We start from the raw sequence: 21,719 nt of genomic DNA on the forward strand, positions 1-21,719 counted from the left end.
CCGGGCCCTCACCGATGTAGCGCTCCTTTTCGTCCGTCTGTCCTCCGATGGCCACGCGCCCACTGCACAGCAGCGCCCGGATGCGGCGGAACTGCTTATCCCCTACGATGCGGCCGAAGTCGGGGGACTCCCGAGGGTTGGAGCCAAAAAACTCGGTGATGGCCTCACGCAGGGCGGGCATCAGCTTCTCCTGCATCTCCACAGTGCAGAGCACGTAGTCGGGTGCGATGCAGGTCTGCCCCGCGTTGAAAAAGCGGCCCCAGGCCACCCGCCGGGCCACATTCTGCACATCGCAGGTGTCAGACACGTAGCAGGGGTTCTTGCCCCCCAGCTCCAGCGTCACAGGCGTCAGGTGCTTGGCAGCGGCTGTCATCACGATCCTCCCCACGGAGGGGCTGCCTGTGGGCCGGGAAAAGATGCACCACGGTGAGGATCCCACCATGCTACAGCACAACTCTGGGATGTGGCACTCTCGGGAGCCAGGTCCAGGGAAAACACACCAAGTCCCACCAGACCCTCAGACACACACCCCCCGGATCCTCCAACAGATCCTGACACCAGATCCCCAACACAAGCCCTGCCTTCTCAGAGGGCAGGGAAGGGGTCCTGTTCGCAGGCAGGCTGCCCACCATCGCACGTTGACGGGCAGGGTAAGCCACAGCGGGGTGTCCAGCGGGAATCCCTCTTCCTCATTGCACAAAAACCAGGTAGGGCTCTGCTCTGGCCCTTGGGACATACCGGTGAAGAAGATGTAGTCGAACTTGTTCTCCAGCAGTCTGGTGGTCTCCTGCACGCCAGCAGTCACCACAGCAAAGCAGTCCTGCAACGTAAGAGGAAGGGTCACCCACTGTCAGCATCCACTGTATCCCTGTCCCCACCAAAAGCATCCCGGGCTGCTGGGCACATGGACACCGGCTGAGCGTGGAGGAAGGAGGTACAGCAGCACCTGAAACCAAGGATGGCGTGGTGCTGGTGCGTGCAAGGCAGGGTTGGGAACACCGTGGCCCTGGGGCAGGGACAGGGACAAGGACAGGAAGAGCTTCTTACATTGTCCAGGTAGCAGGTCAGCATTTCAGCAATAAGTCTCTCGCTGTTCTTGGTCGTCTCCGAGGGTTTGACAACAACACAGTTACCTGGCGGGAGATCGACAGGACATCAGAGCAGTGACATGGTTGACAGCCAGCCCTTCTGGCACCCCAGGCTGGGGACGAGGCCACTGGCCAGACCCCCTTGCTGGTGTGCCCGGCACTGCCTGGATCCTCCGGGCCAGGAGAGAGGTTCGGCTCACCGGCAGCGATGGCCCCGATGAGGGGCACCAGGAAGAGGTGGATGGGGTAGTTCCAGGGCGCGATGATGAGCACCACCCCATACGGGTCCTTGCGGATGAAGGCACAGTCCAGCTGCGTCACCTGGGAGAAAGAACACTACCTCAGTGTCGTTCCCACCGCCTCCTGCCCTGCCTCAGCCCAGCACACAGTGCTGCCCTCCCCAATCCGCTCTGCCCCTTGCCACCGGCAATTTGTCTCCCCCTCTTCCTTTCCCAGGTCAGCCCAGAGCTTCTGCCTTACCAGATTCTTGTCCACGTGCTCGTCCTTCATCCAGTGGCACAGGTTGTTCAGGGTGCTGTTGAGCTCATTCTTGCAGAGGAGGATCTCAGTGAAGTAAGCCTCAAAGGACGGCTGCAGACAGACATCACGTAAGCATCACACCAACACCGACCCCATCTCCTCCCCTTCTGCACGAAACATCTCCCCCCTCTTCTGCCCATGAAGAGCAGGAGAAGGTATTAGGTAGCAGCTATTAAGCAGAAGTTGCTATCACCTCCTGCAACCCCCGGGCAATATCACAGTCCCTGAAATTTTATGAAAATAGGTATTTGGCCAGAGGAAAAAAACAATATTTAACATCTTCACAATATTTAACAGCCTCCTGAGCTCAGCATCTGTGAACTGCTCACCTGGCAACAGAGCCCTGAGCCAAGGGGGGACCGAGCAATGTCACCAGAGCTCCAGGAGCTCCAGAAAAGCTGGTACTGGTGTCGGAGGCAGCTCTGCACTGCTGACCTGGGACGGAACAGTGCTGTTGTACTGGTGCGTTTGTGTTCCAACCACTTGGACACAAGAGTTGGAAGCAAAGCCCTGAGCTCCCTCCCACAGCCCACGCGCAGAAGCTGAACTTAAGACCCTGCTTTGTTCAAACAGAAATGTAAAGAAGAGCAACTGCTTAATTAAATGCCTGATGATGGAGCTCGGCTGCATGTCACCAGACTCCCCGTCCCAGGCAGAAACCCCCCGTAACTCCTGGGACTCCTGCACTGAGCTGGCACGCAGCTGGGAAAGGCAGGTCGGGTGAGATGCCCCAGTCAGGGAATTAAACAAACCCAGCAGGTTTCTCCAAGATACACCATCCCATGACTAAATGGACAGTGACTTGGGAGCGGTGGCGGGACGTCAGAGCTGGGATCACAGGGGCTGCTGAGGCATTTCCTGCCCACGGTGGGTCCTCTCTGCTGCTGTAACCACAGCCGTGAAGCACAGCCCAGGACTGTTCTTGCAGAAGTGTGAAGACATAAGAAGATAACTCAGCAGGCTCAGTAAAGCCCCTCCATCGCCCCAGAGCAAAGCTCCTGTGCTCTGAAGCCGTGTTTGCAAAGCGCAGTGGGCGCAGCTGTCTGACACCCTCCACCACAAGGTCCTTTGGACTCCTCCAACCCAAAAGCATCCCTGGGTGGGAGCCTTCCTCCATCGCTGCAGCAAAACACCACTTTGGGGTTGGAAAGTTTGGTTGTTGGCTCCCAGGCAGCAACCTCTCATGCTCCACCACCAAGCCCCACTCAAGAGACTTTCAGGTCCCCAATGCCGCTCAAGAGCCTGGACACACGCCGCTGCCAGGAGGCTGAGCTGCTCCTAGATGTGAGGGCTCAGCAGGCACATCGGATGTCCGGTGAAGCAACGGAGCTGCTCTCAGCCAGGGCTGACAGTTGCATCACTAGGAGGATGAGGAAATTGCTGTTGAAGATGGGCCACTAAGGGTTTTGATGGGACACGAAGGTTGTAAGATGGGATATTAAGTCTGAGGTCATCCAAGTGCCTTCAATCATCAATGGAGAGAAACCGGCATCTCTGGAGGTGAGGCACCCACCTCAGATACGTAAGACCAGATGAATTGTCCATCTAACTATGAAGGCCTGACTGCATAACAAGCATATTACTAGACAACCAGCTCTAATTACATACAATTAGGAGAGATGAAGGACGCACTTCAAGCACTGATGCCTATCAACCCCCGGCTGAAGGAGAAGGCCCTCACCTCAAACAAACAAGGCAATTACAAACCTTGGTAGATGTCAAGATGTTGAAAGCCGTGTCTGAGGGCATGAGCCGCTGCACTGATACGCCCACAGACACAAGTCCTTTGGGTCTGAGTGCTACCACTACCAGTTAAGACCAGTTATGTTGCGCTGGGGCAAGCCATCCCTCTGAAAAGATTTCCTAATGCTGCCTGAGAGAAGCAGGCGGTGGTCTGCTGGGCTGCAGCACATGTCAGGAAGGGAAAAAGGGGGAGAAAAGGGTCCTGAAGCGGCTGGACAGAGAAGAGTTGAGCTGAGACTGCTAGACACAGCCATGGCAGGGATGCTCCTGCTTCCTCAGCAGACCATCCGGGAGTTCCTAGCGTGCCGCAATACCCAGAGCCACATCCAGGTCCCTGCCTGTGCCACCGCATGGCTCAGCGCCGTGCCAATAAAACCAGTCCCTGCGAGGCCAGCGAGCCGCCCCGGCCCTGAGCAGTCCTGGGAGGAATGTGCAAAGCCAGCAAGTTGCACAACACCAGTAATCCCAGGTGCGACTGTGCTGGTGAGGAGCACCCCGGGACATCACCATCTGCGGAGGTCGCGTGAAGCCACCGGGGACTCGAGGCGTGGGGCAGATGCAGAGGGCGAAGCTGGGTAATGCCGAGGTTCCACTTCGCATCGGCCAACAGAGGCTTTGCCCCGTTTAAGTGCACCAAGGATAGGGTTAGCAGCATTGACCCTGCCCAGCAGCATCGTCCCTATGCATGCTCCAGCTAATGCTGGCTACACAGAGCTCTGCAGGGACCCAGCACCTACGGGTGCACCACACCAGCCCTGGAGCATGTCAAGGGGGATGCAGGACCCCTGACGAGGGGACCCCCATGGCCAGAGCCCCACACCTGCACCCAGCAGGGTGCAAGACCCAGACAAGGGGGTATGAAGGGCCCCAAAGATTTGACCCCGGTGCCGAGCACCCGGCCCCCTCTCACCTTGCCCATGTCCAAGGCGGTGGCCTCCAGGATGTCCTGCTTCTTCTCATCCAGAAAGCGTCCCAGGGCCTCCAGCTGAGCCACACGGTACTCCATGGGCCGCGTCTTCCCCGAAAGCCAGGCTGCCCGCAGGTGGCTCACCAGCCCCGCATAGGGGTTCCCACTGTGGGAATGGGGATGTCAGAGGGATCCCAGCCCCATCCCAGCCTCTCACACTCCCAGTGAGGATGGAGAGGAGCTCCACATCACCCCAGCTCTGCATCACCCCAGCCCAGCACCAAATCGGAGTCCCAGAGTCCCTGGGGAGAGGGCAGGGAGTCCACACACCCGAGTCTTCCCCCTGCTGCCAGGAGCAAGGGCTCCTTGTGCACCCTACACTGTACCATTCCCGGCAGTCTCCTCCCTTGGGCCACACAGGGGTGCGGTGGCCCACAGACCCCAAGCTTGTCCCCCAGCATCCCTCATCAGCACCAACCTGGGGACTCCATCACCCCGGCACTGCCACAGCACCCCCTGCCCGCCTCACCCCAAGCACCCTGTCTCCCTTCTGCCCCCAGCCACATGCCCCCAGCCCCTCGCTCTCACCATACGGCACTGCAGATCACCGGCCCCTTCCCGATGCCTCCGCTGCCCCCGCTGCACCCGGCAGCTTTCCCGGCATCACTGCCCATGGGGCTGCACTTGCCGCAGCCCAGGGGCTGCTGCCCAGGGGGCTCGAGGGACTGGTGCATGCTGAGCTGCGGGAAGGAGCTGCCGGTCTCCACGGAGAGTGTGGTGACCCTGGGGAGAGACACAGGGTGAGTTACGCCGGAGCTGGAAGCACCGGAGATGCCAGCTCAGTCCCAAGAGGAGTCACCCCGCAGCAAGACACCCATGCCCCGAGCCGGCCAGGGCTGCCCGCGGCACCTTTGAAGGATGGCTTGGTGCTCGGGGCTGTCCGGGCTGCGGGGTGACTCAGCCCGGCGCGGCTGCCAGAGGCCCCGGTGCACCCGGCGGGGAATGCCTGGGATTCCCGGGCCCTCCCCGTGCTCCGGGATGGCCACCAGCCTCCAGCCATGGACCTGCCCGGGTTGCCCTGCTGACATAGGGTCACCCCACGGGGACCTCAGGGACCCTGGAGTGGGGCAGCATCCCAGGCTGCCCCACTGGGATCCCCCAGGACCCTAGTGTGGGCCAGCATCCCGGGCTGACCCAAGGGGATCCCCAGGGACCCCGGCGTGGGGCCGTGTGAGCCAGCACCGGTGCTGCCGCAGCCCAGCCCACCTTCGGGCACAGCATCGCTCCACCAGCACACAAAGACATCCCCAGAGCTGGGGAGCAGAGCCGCAGCCCCACATCTGCCCCCCATGCCCCTCTCCATGCCCAACGCACCTTTCCTCAAGGGAACCCACCCAGCGGGATGCCCAGTGCCCCACAGCCTCCACATGCGTGGGGCCAGAGAAGCCCAGCCATGGGGCCAGCCGAGTGCCACGCAGGGGGGTCCAGTCCCTGGGGCCCCGAGGTGCCTACCTGGGGGGCTGAGTGGTGGCGAGAGGAGCGTGAGGCCGGGCTGGCACTGCCGAGGCTCAGGGTGCCCCTCCTAAATGCTGTGGGGCCAGTGGCCAGGCCCCATGGCCGGGGGGGGTGGGCAGGATTGTGCCCCGCCTCCGTGGGGCTGGCAATGGGTACAAGGCCTGGGATGGAATGGGATGGGATGGGACTGGATGGGATGGGACGGACGGTGGCACTGGGGAACTCCCATGGCCACCAAACCACCACCGTGAACCTTGACCCATTGGGACTCCACAGATACCCGTCACCCTGCTCCCCAGGGCCACCTTGACCCACGGGGACCTCAGAGACACCCATCATCCTTCTCCCCGGGACCACCCTCACCCACGGGGACCCCGCAGACACCCCCGATGGACCCCATGGGTCCCCTCTCTGCCCACAGGGCTGCCCACTCCCACCCCAGTGCCAGCCGCCTGAGCCCTCAGCTCACCCCGCACCCAGCCCTGCCTGCCGGCACCAGTTCCTCCTGCCCGGCACCGCAGCCCTCACCTCCCCTCCACCGACGCCGGCTCCCCACACGCCCGCTCCCCCACCCGACCTTAATTACCCCGCCTCGTAAACAGGAAGGGCAGCAGCCCTGCCCCACACACCCTGCCACCGCGCCCCGGGCTCAGTCCCCACGGCCACACTCCCCGGGGACCCACAGCAGCCCCCCAGGGAAAGGGGAATAGTTTCCCCCCTGGCAGCACCCCAAATTGGCACCGTGTGCTTGGCCATGATGCCCAGAGCAGCCCCAAGAGCCAACCCTGGCTTTGAGGGGGGCACAGGCCTTCCCGAGCAGCCCCTGCCTCCACGGAGGATGCCACATGTCCGTCGGAGAGACCCGCAAGGGACAGCAGTGGATCAGTACTGAGAACGGGCTCGTGGGGGGTACCGGGGTCCCCCACCCCAATTTGGGACGTGCCCGGGGAGGAGATGCTCCGCACAGCCCCCGGGGATGGGGAAAACCGGGGGACCAGCTCTCCATCGGCATCACCGGAGCCTGAACTGAGGGCGGCTGCAGACCCGGGGGTCGCACAGTGCTGGGGATGCAAATCAGCCCCGGGGGGGGGATGACACACACTGAGGGGGTTGTACCCCCAACCTGCCTCGCCGTCCACCATCGCTCGGGTTTGGGGTCACAGGTCCGCACCCCCGGGAAGGGCCCTTTCCCCCCCGCACCCTGGGGTGGCTCCTCTTGCCCAGGACGAAGGGGACCTCGGGGCAGGTGTTGCTCCCAGGGCCGCATCCTGCACCACTGCCCTTCCCAGGGCTGTCCCCTGCCATGTCCCCCTCATCCCATGGGAGCCACAACCTCATTGCCCTCCCACGTGGCGCTGGCTGCTCCTTCACCGCATCTCAAGAATCCCCCGCTACCGGCTGGGCCGGATCCTGCCCCGGCTCCCGGTGACGGAGATTTTACCCTCTGCCCTGCCCAGAGATCTCCCCACCCCGCCCCGGAGCACCGGCACTGCACGGCCATGGGCACCCCGCCATCACCACGTGCCTGGACGCCCTCCCAGCCCCAGGTTTTGGGTGACACGAGGACAAGCGTATGCCCCGCCAACACCCCAAACCAGCCTCGCACCCCCAAAACGAGGTGTCCCCCCACCCGGGGCACCCTGCCACATCACCCCGGCCGGGAAAGGGAAGCGAGAGTGGCAGGGCCCAGAGCAGGACAGGCACCCAGTGCCACGGGCCACCCCGAGCTGGCAGCACCCACACCAGGGCCCGGTGGGGGTGCTGGGGGGGACGACACAGGGGTGCTGGGGAGCGGGGTGCTGTGCAGGGAGCGGAACGGGGGCCGTGTGGGTTGGGGTGGGTGCTGTGCGAGGGGTGGGGGTGCAATGGGTGCTGGGGGGGGGGTCAGGGTGCCATGCGGTGGGGGTGTGCGATGGGTGCTGTGAAGTGTGTGGGGGGGTGTCAGGATGCTGAGGATGGGCGCAAGGTCGGGGGTATGGGGCAGGGGGTGTACAGGCTGGAGGCAGCAGCAGCGCAGGCAGACCGGGACCGGGACGCGGGGGGGGCTGCGGGACACGAGGGGTGCGGGACACGGTGGAGGGCGTGCGGGACCCGGGGAGGGGTGCGGGGGGTGCCGGAGCGGCCCCTTTAAACCCCCCCCCGGTCCTGCCCGCCCCGTCCCGTCCGAAAGAGGAAGCATCGCCCGCTCCGCCCCCCCCCAGCCCGGGCCGCCCCGCACGGCTCCGGTACCGGGGAGCAGGGGGCTGGGGACCGGTGTGGGGGTGCTGGGCGCACGGGGGCAAAGCACGTGGGTGCACGGTGTAGGGGTGCGGGGTACGAGGGTGCGAGGTGCGGGGGCTGGGGGTGCTGAGCCCATGGGAGCAGCCGTGGGCGTACGAGACACGTGGGTGGAGAGCTTGGGGGTGCCAATACTGTCCCCCCCACCCCAGCCCTGACACCATCCAGGCCCCCCCTGCCCAGAGGCGGCGATGGAGAAAGACCCCAGCTGCTACCAGGATGCGGCCAAGGTGGTGGCGGGTGATGGGTTGAGCGCCGAGGGGACGGAGACGCAGGTGAGGCCAAGGGGGGGGACCCGTGGGTGGCCGGGCCCGCGGTGGCCATCCCCAGGGCTGACGGCTGGGGTCACCCGCAGCTGGACGATTTTGTGGGTGCTCACCCCGACTACAACGAGGAGGAGGAGGAGCAGAAGTACTATCGCCGCAAGCGCCTCGGCGTCGTCAAGAACGTGCTGGCCGCCAGCCTGGCCGGCACGCTCACCTACGGTGTCTACCTGGGTACGGCCTTGCCCCTCTCTGGGGACCCCCCACTGCGGTGTAGGGGGCTCAGGGCAGGGGGTGACGGCTGCTGGAACCACCCCCCCCAGGCCTCCTGCAAATGCAGCTGATCCTGCACTACGATGAGACCTACCGGGAGGTGAAGTACAGCAACATACAACTGGAGGACATCGACCGCAAGGTGCTGATGGGCATCAACGTCACCCCCGTCGCGGCGCTGCTCTACACGCCCGTCCTCATCAGGTACGGTGCCGCCCGCGCTCCCCGCCAGCACACCGGCACAGGGGCCCATGCTTCTCCCTCCTCGCCCCGGCAGGTTTTTCGGCACCAAGTGGGCCATGTTTCTGGCGGTGGGCATCTACGCCCTCTTCGTCTCCAGCAACTATTGGGAGCGCTACTACACGCTGGTGCCCTCCGCTGTGGCCATCGGGGTGGCCATCGTTCCCCTCTGGGCTTCCATGGGCAACTACATCACACGGTAGGCAGCGGCGGGGGGCGGACAGGGTGGGTAGGGGGGCCGGGGAGCACCAGCTGACCCACCGTGCCTTGCAGGATGGCCCAGAAGTACTACGAGTACGTCCACTACAAGGAGGAGCACGTGCAAGAGCAGCAGCGGGTGCCACGGGGTGCCTGCAACACCTACATCATCATCTTCCAGACCGTCTTCTACACCTGCTTCCATGTGAGTGCCGGCAAGGCGCGCGGCACGGGCAGGGGGCCAAGCCGGGCAGCCCAGCACTGAGCATCCCCCGCTATATGTCTTGCAGCTAAGCTTCGTCTGCGCTCAGATGCCCATGCTCTTCTTCCTCAACAATTACCTCTACCAGCTCAACCACACGCTCTTCGGGGTCAAGCACTGCGGTGAGCGCGCGGGCGCGGGATGGCACGGTGGTGTGTGGTGTGGGATGGCGCGGTGGCACGGGGACCACCCCGGTTGGGGCTGAGCCGTGGCATGTGTGCCGCCCGCCCCGGCAGGGACCCTGAGCCATGGCACGCTGCCCGGCTTCAACAAGACGGTGCTGCAGAGCCTGCCCCGCAGCATCAACCTCATCATCGTGGAGAGTGCCCTGATGGCGGCCGCCTTCCTCGCCATGCTGGTGGTGAGTGCCAGGGTGGGCAGGGGACGGGACAGAATGCCGGCAGTGCCTCACCCACGGTTGCGCGGCAGGTCCTGGTGCTCTGCGGCTCGGCGTATCGGCCCACGGAAGAGATCGACCTGCGCAGCATCGGCTGGGGGAACATCTTCCAGCTGCCCTTCAAGCACATGCGGGACTACCGCCTGCGCCACCTCTTCCCCTTGTTCATCTACAGCGGCTTCGAGGTGCTCTTCGTCTGCACCGGCTTCTCCTTGGTAGAGCCTGGGGACGGGGCGGGGAGGGGGGTGACAGGGCGGGGACAGCCCGGCCAGGTGACGCTGAGCCTGTCCTCGCTGCAGAACTACGGCGTGTGTGCCCTGGGGCTGGAGAATCTGGCGTACCTTCTCATGGCCTACGGCTTCTCCGCCTCGGCTTGCTCCAGCCTGGCCCTCTGCATGCTGCGCCTGAGGCGGCAGATCCCGCTGCTGGCCGGAGCCCTCGTTCACGCTGCCCTCCTGGTGACTCTCTTCTGCTGGGCACCCGAGCCCCGGCACCTGGTCCAGGCACCTCTGCTCTACTCCATAGCCGTGCTCTGGGGCATGGGGAGCGCCCTCAACAAGACTGGCATTAGCAGTGAGTACCGGGAAGGTCCCCGACACAGCCTCTCTTGTCCTCTGGCACGGCCAGGTTGTCCCCAGCTCCCCAACGCATCCTCTCCTCGTGTCCCCCGGCACCGCAACCTGCTGGTCCCCAGCTCCTTGGACCTGCTGACAAGGAGCAGGACAGGCCTACTGCGGCTGGATCCTGCTAACAGTGCCCTGAGAGGGGACACCGGAACGGGAGGGGGATGCTGACAGCTGGTCTCCTCTGGCGCAGTCCTCCTGGGCGTGCTGTACGAGGACAAGGAGCGCCAAGACTTCGTCTTCACCATCTACCACTGGTGGCAAGCCCTGGCGATCTTCACCGTCTATCTGTGGTCGGGGCTGCCCATGAAGGTAAGCGTGGCCGGGTGCCACCTCCGATGCCTGCCAGGCTTGGGGGGGTGCAGTGCCACGCTAATCCCCCGCTTTGCCCTCCTGCAGGCCAAGCTTTCCATCATGCTGCTGACGCTGGCGGTGGCAGTGGGGGCCTACCTCTGGATGGAGCACAAGGTGGCACAGCACGTGGCATACCGCCTGCCCCGCATCCCCCGCCCGCGCCACAAGATGCACGGTTACCGTTACTTGGAGGAGGACGACTCCGACGAGACCGGCTCGGAGGGCGACGGTGGCAAGGACGACAATGACGAGCACCCAACGGAGGCCACTGGAGAGGACGAACTACCAAAAGATGATGGGGACCAGCTGGGTTAGAGACAGCCTGTCCTGCCCCACCACCGTGGTTTTCCCCCCCCCGGCTCTCTGAACCTGAAGGGAGGGTCCACAGCCCTCCCTGAAGCTGCCCAAACCCCCCGAGCGGGCCCGAACTTCCACAGGCTCCCCTCAGGCTAGGCTTACAGCCCCCCCAGGCAGACCTGCAGACCACTAGGCCAGACCCACAGACCACCAGGCCAGACCTGCAGACCCCCCAGGCCAGACCCGCAGACCCCCAGGCCAGGCTTGCAGCCCCCCTCAGGCAGACCCACAGACCCTAGGCAGGCCTGCAGGCCCCCAGGCCAGACCCGCAGCCCCCCCAGGCCAGGCCCACAGCCCCTTGGTGGGCCTGCAGCCCCCAGGCCAGGCCCGCAGCCCCCCAGGCAGGCCCACAGCGCCCCCCGCCACCCCCTGAGGTACCACATCCAAGCCGGCCCGGTCCCCCTTTGCACCTTTATGGCTCAATAAAAGCTCTCCCGCCCGCCGCCTCCGCGCCCGCTGCCGCCGTACTCCGCCTTCGCGTCGTCGCGGCTTCGCCGCCCTCCATGAGGGGAAGCGAGCGCTAGGGGCCACCCTGGACGGGTGGGGGACGGCGGGGGACTACAACTCCCGGCGTGCACCGCGCTCCCGCGCGGTGCACGCCGGGAGTTGTAGTCCCCCGCCCTGCGCCAACTCATTGCCCCGCCTCCCCCGGCGGACTCCCTTACCCACAACTCCCCTCGAAGCAGGGAGGGGAGGGGGCGCGGTTGGCGGAGGGCGGTCACGTGCGGCGGCGCCTGCGCGCTGCCGGCTGTTGTTGTGGCGGCGGCGCGGCCCGCGGCTCCCCCCCGGCCGGTAGCGATGAGCGACAACGATGACATCGAGGTGGAGAGCGACGTGAGTCGGTCCCCGTTACCGGGACACCCCCCACACACCCCCCCACACCTCCCAACGACGCTCCCCCTCCCCCGGTACCCGTCGGGGAAGGGGTAGCTGTGGCGGGGAGCCGGGGGGGGGGGGGTAACGTTTGGTTTTTCTCTTCCCTTCCATCACGGCCCCGTTTCCCGGTGTCCCCCCCCACACACACCTCCTTCCTTTTCCTCTTCCTCTTCCTCCTCCTCCCCGCCGGTCCGGTCCCCTCAGGAGGAGCAGCCGAGGTTTCAGTCCGCGGTACGTCCCTGCCGCCCCCCCGGTACCGGGAGCACGTGGGGGCGAGGGGGGCAGGGAAGGGGGGGGGGGGGAGACTTGTGGGGTTGTGTCACTTGAGGGGGATGTGTGTTTTTTGGGGGTGTCCTGTGGGGCTGGGGCGTGGGGAGGGGACGTTTGTGGGGCTGGGGCTCTGGGGGGGGGGGGGAACTGGGGGGCTAGCGCTTTTGGGGGGAGAACGGGGGGGCTGGGGTTCTTTTGGGGGGGGACCTGTGGGGCTTGGGTCTCTTGGCGGGGGGGAAATGTGGGGGGCTGGGGCTTGGGAGAGGGACGCAGGTGTGGGGCTGTGTATTTTAAGGGGGGGGGGGGAACACCTTGGCGGGGGGCATGGAGTCAGAGGTTTTGGGGGACGACGACATGTGGGGCTTATGTCTCTTGGGGGAGGCGTTTGGGGGGGCTGGGGGATGTGGGGTGGTGGGTTTGGGGTGTAACATATGAGGCTTGGGTCTCTCGAGGGGCGTGTGTTTGGGGGGGGGATCTGTGGAGCTGGGGCTCTTCGGGGGAGGGGGAGTGTGGGGCTGGGGCTTTTGGGGGGGAAGTGGGGGTGTCTCTTTTGGGGGGGCGTTATGTGTGGGGCTGCATCTCTTGGGGGAGGAGATGTGGGGGTCGTGTCTTTTGGGGGCATCTGGAGCTGTCTGTCTGGGGAGGCTGTCTCGGGGGGGGGGCGCCATCTGGGCCCGAATTTTGGGGGTGTATGACACTGGGGGTTGTGCTTTTGGGGGGGACGTGTGGGGTTGTGTCTCTTGGCAGAGAACAGATAGAAGGGCCTGCATCTGGTTGGTTTTTTTTTTGGGGGGGGGGCACATCTCAGGGGGTGCAGGACAGAGTCGCGAGGTGCTCCTGGCCCTTGGGGCTGTGCTGTCCCCCACTCCGCTCCCCAGCTCTCTGTCGTCCCCCCCCCCGCCCCCCCCCCCCCCCCCCCGGTGGGTGCTCAGGGCTGCCCCGGCAGCAGGAAGCTGCCCACGGGTTCCGACGGGCCGGGGAGGGGGGAAACCGAAAGCAACGGGAGCCACCTCCTCCCACGCCCTCGCCCTGCCGCCGCGGTGGAGCCGGAGGTGTCGCGGCCGCCATGCCGCCCGGCCGAGGAGGGCTCGGGGGTTCGGCCGAGCTCCCGCACCGGCTCCGGGCACCTCATCCGGAGCTGCCAGCGTGGGATTTTTTTTTGGGTGAAGGTCGGCAGCCCGGCTTCTCCTGCCCTGGCCTCTCCACCAGGCGAAGCGGGGCGGCTGCCGAAACGCTAACGAGGCTTTTCACGTAGACTTCTGGGACCCGGTGGGCTGTCCTGCAGCACCCATGGGAGAGGGGAGCAGGTCGCGGTTTCCCCCGTGGTGCCATCCCCTCAGGCTCCCCTCTCCTTTCCCCCTCAGGCCGACAAACGGGCTCATCACAACGCGCTGGAGCGCAAGCGCAGGGACCACATCAAGGACAGCTTCCACAGCCTGCGGGACTCCGTCCCCTCCCTCCAAGGAGAGAAGGTGAGTTTATGGAGCGTGGCGGGAGCCCGGCCACGCGCCCACCCCGGGGTCCCGGCCCACGGCACCGAGGCTGGACAGGGATTTCCACAGCACCGACGAGAAGCCACGTCAGCGGGGCTGAGCCGTGGTTCCTTGCCCGCGGGGCCTGCCGAGCGGCATTCCTGGGGGCAGGTCGTGCACCCCGGCCTCCGGCACCACCTGGTTTTTTGGGAAGGCGGAGGGGGCGAATCCACCTCGGGCGGCTGGATCTTCCAGGCTCGGCCACGGGGCAGCTCTGCCCGTTGGGGATAGCGGTGCTTTGCTTGGCGGCGGTGGGGCTGTCGGCACCCTTGTGCGCGGTGGTGGCTTCTCGTTTCGGGACGCTGCAGCGGGGGATGTTTTGGCTGGGGCCGGTGCTCTCGGTCCAAGCCCAGCACCGTCAGCGGGGTCCAGAAATGAGCCCTCCCGGTGCCAGCGGGGCTCTGCCCTGCCACGGGGGTCCCCGGTTGGGTCCCTGGAGGAGACGAGAGTTGGGCTTTGGTTTGCCCGGTGACATCAGCACAGCAGAGCAACGGCAAAATCCTTTCTGCTGCGCTGCGGGTGGGACGGGGCAGACGAAACCCCGCCAGTTCTGCCCCCCTACACCCGGGCTAGGTCTTTATCTTGCCTCTGTCTTTTCCCACTATTGCAACAGGCATCCCGGGCCCAAATCCTGGACAAAGCCACAGAGTACATCCAGTACATGCGCCGGAAAAACCACACGCACCAGCAGGACATCGATGACCTCAAGCGGCAGAACGCTCTCCTGGAGCAGCAAGGTGAGGGGGTCCCGGGGGAGCCGGGCTCGGGGAGGGGGGTGACACGCGTGCCGGAGCCCCCGGGGTGGGGGGGGTGACACGGTGGCCCTGCCTTGCAGTGCGTGCGCTGGAGAAGGCCCGGTCGAGCGCCCAGCTGCAGGCTAACTACCCCTCGACGGACAACAGCCTCTACACCAACCCCAAGGGCAGCACCATCTCCGCCTTCGACGGCGGCTCCGACTCCAGCTCCGATTCGGAGCCCGACGAGCCTCAGAGCAGGAAGAAGCTGCGCATGGAGGCCAGTTAGGCCCCCCCGCGGCCCCCCGCCCGCCCGCCGGCTGCGTAAGGACTCTCTCCCTTCTCTCGTAGAGGCTCTCGGACTGCAGCTTCCCAGCCCTCCCCGGCCCTTTTCCCTGCTCTAACCGCAACGGCCCCGGGAGGAGCCGGCCGGGCAGGGCCTCGCAGCGCCCGCCCGACAGACTTGGGGGGGGGATGCGGGGGCCGCGAGGAGACGTCCCCGTCGCCCTCCCACAACTAGCGAGCCCCTCTCCCCTCTGATTTTATATGAGCATTTCTATTTATACCCGGGGACCACGGCAGTCCTGAGCTGAAGGGTGAGGCTGTGCAGGTGCCGGGCAGCACCCCCCCCCCGCCTCCCCGTGCCCCCCCAAAAGGCCAGGCCCCGCAGGGAGCTGCGCCTGCCCCCCCCCCCCCCCCCCCCCGGCAAGCGCTGGGGGTCTCGCTATTTATTTTCTGCGTGTGCAATTCCACCTGCCCCCAGCGCCTGCGAGAGCCGGGGGGGGCAGCGCCCGCACCCCTCCCTCCACGGGCTGCAGAGCCGGTGGGGGGGGGGCCAGGCTGGGTGGTCTGCGTGTGCATCCTGCCCCCCTCTTCCTTCCCTCCCTTGCCCCCCCAAAATGCCTCCCCCGGCCCCGTCCCACCTCCGTGGCATTTTCTGAACTCTAGTGTCCCGTCCCTGCCCCGTAGGTGACCCCGTCCCCTGTCCCCGTTTCGATGCCATTCATTCCATGGATCTAAGGTATGTTGTACATACTGCCCAGAGTTGTCTTGCAAGTTAAGGCTTCCCTTTACTATAAGACTATAAATAATAAAAAAAAAAAAAACTTATTTTATCCTTCCCCGTGGTAGCCGCGTGTTTTTGGGGCGGGAGGGCACCAGGGCAGCTCCCGGCGCGGGCTGGAAACAGCCGGAGCTCGGTGTCACCTCCTGCCCCGCGTCCCCAGGGTCACCATCGGTGGGCACGGAGGCGGTGGCAGCTCCGTGCCCTCCCCGCGCACAGGAGACGGCAGGTGTCGGTTCTGGTTTATTGATGCCAAAAGCTCTGCCGCGTCCCGTGTCCCCCTCGGCCAGCTTGGCTCCTGCCGGGAGGGCAGCCGGATGCCCGGCCCGGTGGCAGCGGGACCTGACGGCCACGGGGCAGGCCGGTTTTTGGTATTGCTAGCACCCTGAGGACCTCGCTCTGCCCGTCCGCGCCGAGATGCCGCGGCAGCTCCCCACCGGCCCCGGGCAGGGCTGCTCCGCACAGTCCGGGGGCAGCGGGGCCCCTAGTTGGCAGCAGCCGCCGGCTCCAGGCTGGGCACAGGCTGCTGCAAGAAGTGCATCACCGCTCTCGCCACCTTTTCGGGGGTGATGTTGTAGACGGGGTGCGTGGCCTGCTGCAAGAGAGAGAGAGAGAGGAGGTTATTGCTTTTTCTGGCGTTGCGGAGGACAGGCAGAGGCCAGGCGGCTCACGGCGATGCCCGGCAACCTACCAGGCGGTTCTCGGGGCCGCCCAGGACCACTTCGTGGTGGAGGTCGCCGCTGCCGAAGTGCTGGGCGATGGCCAGCCCGCTCAGGCAGTAGCAGGTGTGGTAGAAATCTCGGGACCTGGCGGGGGGGATATTGGGGTGCTGAGCAGGGGGCTGGGGCACCAGGCGGCCCCCGCCCCGAGCTGGTACTCACTTGCCCGGCTTATCGAGCAGCCCCCCGGCCGGGCACTGGCAGCACAGGAGGATGTATTCCTGCAACGCCAACTGGTGAAACATCCAGCGTTCCATGCTGAGCGCCGTGTCGCCTGGAGGGGGAAGCCGGTGAAATGCCTGGTGCGGGGGGGTCCCAGAGAGGTAGCAAAACCCCCCTCCAGAGCCTTCCTGCACATCCCAGGGAACCACCAAGGCTTTGGCCCAGCAGACAGTCGAGCCTCGCTGCCAAAAAGCCCGCGGGGAAGCACGAGTTGCCCGCCCCCGAGAACAGGGACGTGAGGACGCCCGAGTTACTCTGCACTTCGTTCCCTCGTGAAAACACCTTCCTCCCTTCCCGGAGTTGCCGTTTTGGGGGCAGAGGAAGCCAGGGGACCCCCCCCCCACCGCCACCCACAGCTGACTCACCCCTGGCGTGCAGAGCACGGTGGAGCAGGGGCAGGAGGCCGGCTTGCCAGAAGGAGTAGCAGCCGTCCACCAGCTTGTTGCAGCGGCCCTGGAAGCCGCCCTCGAAGCACATCTGCCGGCTGGTCACCCAGCGCTGCGGGGGACGGACAGGAGCGGGGGCCAGCGTGAGGACGGGGACCTCCCCGGCACCGCCAACCTGCCGTGACCCGTCCCGGCTAAGCGCCGAGGGGCCGCGGGCACGGTGCCGCTCACCAGCAAGCTCCGGAGGTTCAGCAGATGTTCCTTCTTGAGGATGACCAAAGCCGCCATGCCGCAGAAGGTGTACCCGCCGTGGGCCTCCATGCCCGGCACCCCGCCGATGCCGCCCTCCCAATTCTGGCACCTGCGCGCGGGCGGCGGGGTCAGGACGTCGCCGTCCCCTGTCCCCCACCCGTCCCCCGCGTACGCCGGGCTCTCACCTCGCTATCCACTCGGCCGTCCCGGCAAAGAGCGCCGGGGTGAGGATGTTGGTCAGCGAGGCCACGGAGGCGGCACAGTAGGCGCTCCTGGGGGAGACGGGCACTCAGGGCCGTGGCACCGGCACCCAGCCGGCTGGAAGCACGGCAGAGCCGTTTCCCCCCCCCCCCGCCGGCTCCCCGGCCCGCGGCGCTCGCCCACCTGACGTCCACCTCTCCGCCGACGTGCATGAGGAAGGAGCCGTCGGGCTGCTTCAGCGAGTGCAGGTACTCCAGCAGCTTCTTCCTGCAAGAGCCAGCGAGCTGCGAGAAGCTGGGGGGGGACACACACGCACGCATCCTGCCTCCCCCCGGCCCCGCGCCAGCTGGCCGAGCCCCCCCCCACACACCTTCAAGGCGCCGGCCGTACCTGTCGATGACGCCGAACGCCTCCTCTGTGCCGATGATGCAGAGCGCGTTGACGGCGGCGTAGGTGGGGGCGAGGTGGGGGTGCTGGCCGGGGCCCCCCCCAAAGCCACCCTGGGGGCTCTGGCAGCGGCTCAGGAACTGGCAGACACTATGGGGGGGGAGGGGGTGAGGAAAAGGGGGCTCAGCGCTCCCCAGCCTCACCACCAGCACCCGGTGGGTTGATATTTCCCATCCAGGCGAGGGAGACCCCTCCTCGCCCCTGCCCGCAGCAGGGGCTCCATGGCTGGCGGCGGGACAGGGGCCAGCCCAGCCCCGTTAAACCCCCGGTTCCCCCCCCCCACGGAGATCAAAGCCAAGGGTTATCTCTCTCTCTCGCTCTCTCTCCCCTATCTCCGTCCGTCACGAGATGCTGGCTGGAAGAATAGGCGGCATTGACGGCCGCGGGGGAGAAACAAAGCGTTCCTTTGCTCCCGGGGACAGCGGGAGGTGGCACCTCCGGCATCACACGGGTGGCCCGCGGGGGGGGGGTCCCCAGGCTGCCGTTACCGTTGTTCCCCCCCCTCCGGCTCTCACCGGTGCCACTTACTCAGAGGCGACCGACTGGGGAATGGGCTCGTCCAGCAGCTCCAAGCTGTGCAGGATCCAGTAGCAGAGCCAGGGCCGGCTGGCGTCCAGACACTGCGGGGAGACCAGAGGGGACAGTCAGGGTGGCCGGGGAGCGGTGGGGGGCCTGGGGGTGCAGGCAGGAGCAGGCAGAGGTCTTGCAGGAGAGGGTACAGGCAGGAGACACCCCCCCCCCACCCCGAGCTGCTGCTGCTGCCCCAGAGCATCACCACAGGGACAAATGCGACCCAAGGGGACGTTAGGAACCTCTGCCCCGGGGCCGGCAGCGACGGAATCGGGGCCGGAATCGGGGCCGGCAAACGCCTGGTGACGACTCCGGCAGCGGCCCCGGGAGCAAAGGGTTTGCCCCAGCCGAAGGGCAGAGCAGAAAGCCGGCAACAGCGCCGGCATCGCGGGTACCTCGTAGGCTTCGGTCAGCTGCCGGAGGCCTCTCTTCAGGTAATGGAAGTGCTTCTCCCGGTGCAGGACAAATCTGGAAGACAGGCAGGGCAGGGCTCGGCAGGCAAAGCACCGGCAGCCAGGACGGCCCGGCTGAGACGGGGCTGGGGGGGACACGAGCCCCGAGCCGACACCATCGCGTTCAGGGCTCGCGGCCGGCAGAAGCACCAGGATCCCACCCCAAAGCCCGCAGGAGCGGCCAGTCCCTCGTGATGGGTCTCAGCAGCCACCAGAGTCACTGGTTTGGGGGGGGGCAGGGGGGAGGCTTTATTTATTTATTTATTGTTATCGAGAATTTCGGCAGCTGGCGGGAAGCAGCTGCCAGGGGAACTTACTGCGAGGCGTGATGGTTCGTCTTGCAGGCGTTGAAGATCTCCTGCACGATGTCTTCCACCTTGGTCTGCCGCCGGCCGCAGCGTGGAGGCGTGGCGGGGGGGGGAAACAAAGATCACGGCCAGTTCTGGAAAGCGGCTCTGCCATTCCCAAACATGGGGGGTGTCTCACCCCGAGCCCCCCTGGCTCCCAGCCCAGCCCAGGGAGGGCTCGTGCCCCATCCCAGGGTGTTTTTTCTGGCTCACGGCCGCTCCCCGTTACCGGCAGCACCGTCTCAACGCCTCCTACGGGGAAAACCAAAGCCACCAAAAGCCGCTCGAGGGTCCTGCCCGCCCGCAGGACGGCTTAGCAGGAGCTGCCGAGGAGCTTTGCGCCTGGGATTAGGCGAGGGCTTGGGCACCGTCCAGCGTTGCTTTTCAAACGCAGCAGTTTTAAGGATCAGAGTTTGGTTCGTCCCAGGACCCCCCCCCACGTAAAAACACCCCGGCCTCCCTCCCTCCTCCCGCTAACGCCAAGGCGGCATCGCCGGCTAACCGGTGACTTGTGACACCGTCCCGTTTTAAACTTGAGCTCAACACGCAGCACCCCGGCACCGCAGCTGGTGCCGTCCCAAGCCGGGGTAATCCTCCTGGCCCCCCCAAAAAAATACCCTGGGCTTTGGCGGGGGTGTCTCAGCGGCCTTGGGGTGGGACACACCCCCCCCCCCCCATGGACTGAGAAACACCGATGTCGCCTTTCACCCCGTCGGGGCCCGTCCTGGCACCCAGGGGAGCCACCGCCGGGGCTGGATCAGGCTCAGCCGGAGCGGGGAGGGGGGTCCGGCTGTCCCCCCGGACCCCTTCGCCCTCCCTGAGTTGGCTCTGGGGGACACGTGCGACAGCCCCCGGTGGGTGCCCCCCCCCCCGGGAGCTGCTGTGGCTGGTGGGTGGCAGCCACCTCCCCGGCCCCCCGAAACCCCGGGTGCCCGGGCTGCTGCGACAGGCGGGTGTGAGGCCAGCAGCTGCGTGGGGAGGAACCGGGGCAGGGATCACCCAGCCCCACGGCAGCCCGGCACCCTCGGGGCCAGCCCCACTGCACCCCACACCCCAGCCCCACGGCAGCCTGGCACCCTCGGGGCCAGCCCCATGGCACCCCAGCCCCGTGGCACCCCGCAGCCCAGCCCCACGGCAGCCTGGCACCCTCGGGGCCAGCCCCATGGCAGCCTCAGAGCCAGCCCCATGGCAGCCTGGCACCCCACAGTCCAGCCCCACAGCAGCCTGGCACCCTCGGAGCCGGCCCCACGGCCCCCCAGCCCCGTGGCACCCCACAGCCCAGCCCCACAGCACCCCGGCCCCACGGCAGCCTGGCACCCTCAGAGCCACCCCCATGGCACCCCAGCCCCATGGCACCCCACACCCCAGCCCCACGGCAGCCTGGGACCCTCGGAGCCGGCCCCACGGCCCCCCAGCCCCGTGGCACCCCACAGCCCAGCCCCACGGCCCCCCGGCAGCCTGGGACCCTCGGAGCCGGCCCCCCGGCCCCGTGGCCCGCCACAGCCCGGCCCCCCGGCCGCCTGTCACCCCCGGAGCCGGCCCCCCCCCCCCCGACCTGCTCGCCGGAGGTGGCGGTCCGCAGCCCGTCGTCCCGCAGCCGCCGCCGCCCGCCGGGGGGCGGGGGGGGGGTGGGGGGGGAGGCTCCCGCCATGCTGCGGGCGGCTCGCGCCGGCGGGGGCAGCGGGACGACGGCGGCCGGGCGGGGACAGACGGCCACGCCTCCCCGCCCCGCCCCGCCCCGCCTCGCCCCGCCCCCTTCGCCACCGCCCCCCCTTCGCCGCCCGGCCCCGCGCGCGCATGCGCGGCGGGACGGGACGGGCGGGAAGGGCGCTGCGTCACGGCGTCGCCGCGCCGTGACGTCATGGCGGCGGGGGGGTGTTGGTGGGGGGGGCTACCTGGCTGGGACCCGGCGTCGGCGGCGCGGCGCTGCCCTGCCTTATTGCGTCACTGCAGCGCTGCGTTGCGTCACCGCGCTGCAGCGCTGCGCCGTTGCGCTGCCGGGCTGTATCGCGTCATCGCGCTGCAGCGCTGCGTCATCGCGCTGGAGCACTGTGTTGCATCATCGTGCTACGGCGCTGCGTCATCGTGCCGGAGCGCTGTGTCGCATCACTGCGCTGCAGCGCTGCATCATCACGCGGGAGCGCTGTGTTGCATCATCACGCTACAGCGCTGCATCATCGTGCCGGAGCGCTGTGTCGCATCACCGCGCTACAGCGCTGCGTCATCGTGCCGGAGCGCTGCATCATCACGCGGGAGCGCTGTGTTGCATCATCACGCTACAGTGCTGCATCATCATACCGGAGCGCTGCATCGCTGCGCTGACGCCCTGCGTTGTGTTGTCACGCTACGGCCCTGCGTCGTCCCCTCCACGCCGCGTGGTGCCGTGCCAGCGTGCCGCGGCGCAGCCTCGCGCCAGGGCGTCACTGCATGGCGGCGCGCGGGCGCTGCGGCGCTGCGCCAGTGCCGCCTCGCTGCTGCATCGCCACGCGGCGTCTTCGCCACGACGCTGCCCCGTGCGCTGCTCTGCCGTGCTGTGCCGCCGCGGCCTGCCCCACTGCAGCCTCCTCGGCCGCGTGCTGCACCCCAGCGCCCAAAACTGCACCCCAGCACT

The 21,719-nt window shown here is 66.8% G+C and overlaps 4 protein-coding genes across 7 annotated transcripts; 2 read left to right on the forward strand and 2 right to left on the reverse strand.

The window, feature by feature from the left end:
- Window positions 1-12: 12 nt before the first annotated feature.
- Window positions 13-8,796, reverse strand: LOC115338452 (aldehyde dehydrogenase family 3 member B2-like; the record flags this gene model as incomplete). Its single annotated transcript, XM_030007030.1, has 9 exons — window positions 8,701-8,796; window positions 5,791-5,954; window positions 4,867-5,061; window positions 4,282-4,444; window positions 1,569-1,679; window positions 1,289-1,409; window positions 1,048-1,133; window positions 739-820; window positions 13-399 (listed from the first exon to the last, which is right to left on the reverse strand). Coding segments are annotated over exons 3-9 (1,096 nt in total), but the record flags the coding sequence as incomplete, so codon positions are not given.
- On the forward strand, window positions 8,106-11,476 carry UNC93B1 (unc-93 homolog B1, TLR signaling regulator). Its single transcript, XM_030007026.2, has 11 exons — window positions 8,106-8,345; window positions 8,426-8,567; window positions 8,657-8,810; window positions 8,884-9,045; window positions 9,120-9,249; window positions 9,335-9,428; window positions 9,543-9,667; window positions 9,736-9,918; window positions 10,003-10,276; window positions 10,520-10,638; window positions 10,726-11,476. Exons 1-11 carry the CDS (start codon window positions 8,262-8,264, stop codon window positions 10,993-10,995), a joined length of 1,737 nt encoding a protein of 578 aa, XP_029862886.1. The 5' UTR covers window positions 8,106-8,261; the 3' UTR covers window positions 10,996-11,476.
- Window positions 11,477-11,742: 266 nt separating this feature from the next.
- On the forward strand, window positions 11,743-15,559 carry MAX (MYC associated factor X). Of its 4 annotated transcripts, none has more exons than XM_030007018.2 (5): window positions 11,743-11,871; window positions 12,118-12,144; window positions 13,548-13,655; window positions 14,323-14,452; window positions 14,551-15,559. In XM_030007018.2, exons 1-5 carry the CDS (start codon window positions 11,836-11,838, stop codon window positions 14,736-14,738), a joined length of 489 nt encoding a protein of 162 aa, XP_029862878.1. In that variant the 5' UTR covers window positions 11,743-11,835; the 3' UTR covers window positions 14,739-15,559. The 4 variants fall into 4 exon arrangements, with proteins under 4 accessions (XP_029862878.1, XP_029862880.1, XP_029862879.1 ...); XM_030007019.2 differs by having other exon boundaries at window positions 11,745-11,871; window positions 14,329-14,452; XM_030007020.2 differs by lacking the exon at window positions 12,118-12,144 and having other exon boundaries at window positions 11,744-11,871.
- A 183-nt stretch (window positions 15,560-15,742) lies between these two features.
- On the reverse strand, window positions 15,743-20,816 carry LOC115338445 (protein farnesyltransferase subunit beta-like). Its single transcript, XM_030007010.2, has 12 exons — window positions 20,664-20,816; window positions 19,079-19,143; window positions 18,705-18,777; window positions 18,268-18,359; window positions 17,683-17,829; window positions 17,476-17,559; window positions 17,277-17,363; window positions 17,071-17,200; window positions 16,819-16,951; window positions 16,394-16,505; window positions 16,204-16,318; window positions 15,743-16,107 (listed from the first exon to the last, which is right to left on the reverse strand). The coding sequence occupies exons 1-12, from the start codon at window positions 20,757-20,759 to the stop codon at window positions 15,997-15,999; spliced, it is 1,245 nt and encodes a 414-aa protein (XP_029862870.2). The 5' UTR covers window positions 20,760-20,816; the 3' UTR covers window positions 15,743-15,996.
- Between the last annotated feature and the right edge of the window lie 903 nt (window positions 20,817-21,719).

The sequence above is a fragment of the Aquila chrysaetos genome, unplaced genomic scaffold, assembly GCF_900496995.4.
Source record: "Aquila chrysaetos chrysaetos unplaced genomic scaffold, bAquChr1.4, whole genome shotgun sequence".
NCBI lineage: Eukaryota > Metazoa > Chordata > Aves > Accipitriformes > Accipitridae > Aquila > Aquila chrysaetos.

What these genes read in the sequence shown, in the direction of transcription:
- UNC93B1 (XM_030007026.2), top strand. Translation starts at nt 8,262, where the DNA reads ATGGAGAAAGACCCCAGCTGCTACCAGGATGCGGCCAAGGTGGTGGCG. An exon ending in CCGAGGGGACGGAGACGCAG is followed by an intron (nt 8,346 to 8,425) that starts GTGAGGCCAAGG and finishes GGTCACCCGCAG; the next exon opens with CTGGACGATTTTGTGGGTGC. An exon ending in CAACAAGACTGGCATTAGCA is followed by an intron (nt 10,277 to 10,519) that starts GTGAGTACCGGG and finishes CCTCTGGCGCAG; the next exon opens with TCCTCCTGGGCGTGCTGTAC.
- MAX (XM_030007018.2), top strand. Translation starts at nt 11,836, where the DNA reads ATGAGCGACAACGATGACATCGAGGTGGAGAGCGAC. An exon ending in ACATCGAGGTGGAGAGCGAC is followed by an intron (nt 11,872 to 12,117) that starts GTGAGTCGGTCC and finishes CGGTCCCCTCAG; the next exon opens with GAGGAGCAGCCGAGGTTTCA. An exon ending in CGCTCTCCTGGAGCAGCAAG is followed by an intron (nt 14,453 to 14,550) that starts GTGAGGGGGTCC and finishes CCTGCCTTGCAG; the next exon opens with TGCGTGCGCTGGAGAAGGCC.
- LOC115338445 (XM_030007010.2), bottom strand. Translation starts at nt 20,759, where the DNA reads ATGGCGGGAGCCTCCCCCCCCACCCCCCCCCCGCCCCCCGGCGGGCGG. An exon ending in CCGCCACCTCCGGCGAGCAG is followed by an intron (nt 19,144 to 20,663) that starts GTCGGGGGGGGG and finishes GGCCGGCGGCAG; the next exon opens with ACCAAGGTGGAAGACATCGT. An exon ending in ACGGCCGAGTGGATAGCGAG is followed by an intron (nt 17,201 to 17,276) that starts GTGAGAGCCCGG and finishes GCCCGCGCGCAG; the next exon opens with GTGCCAGAATTGGGAGGGCG.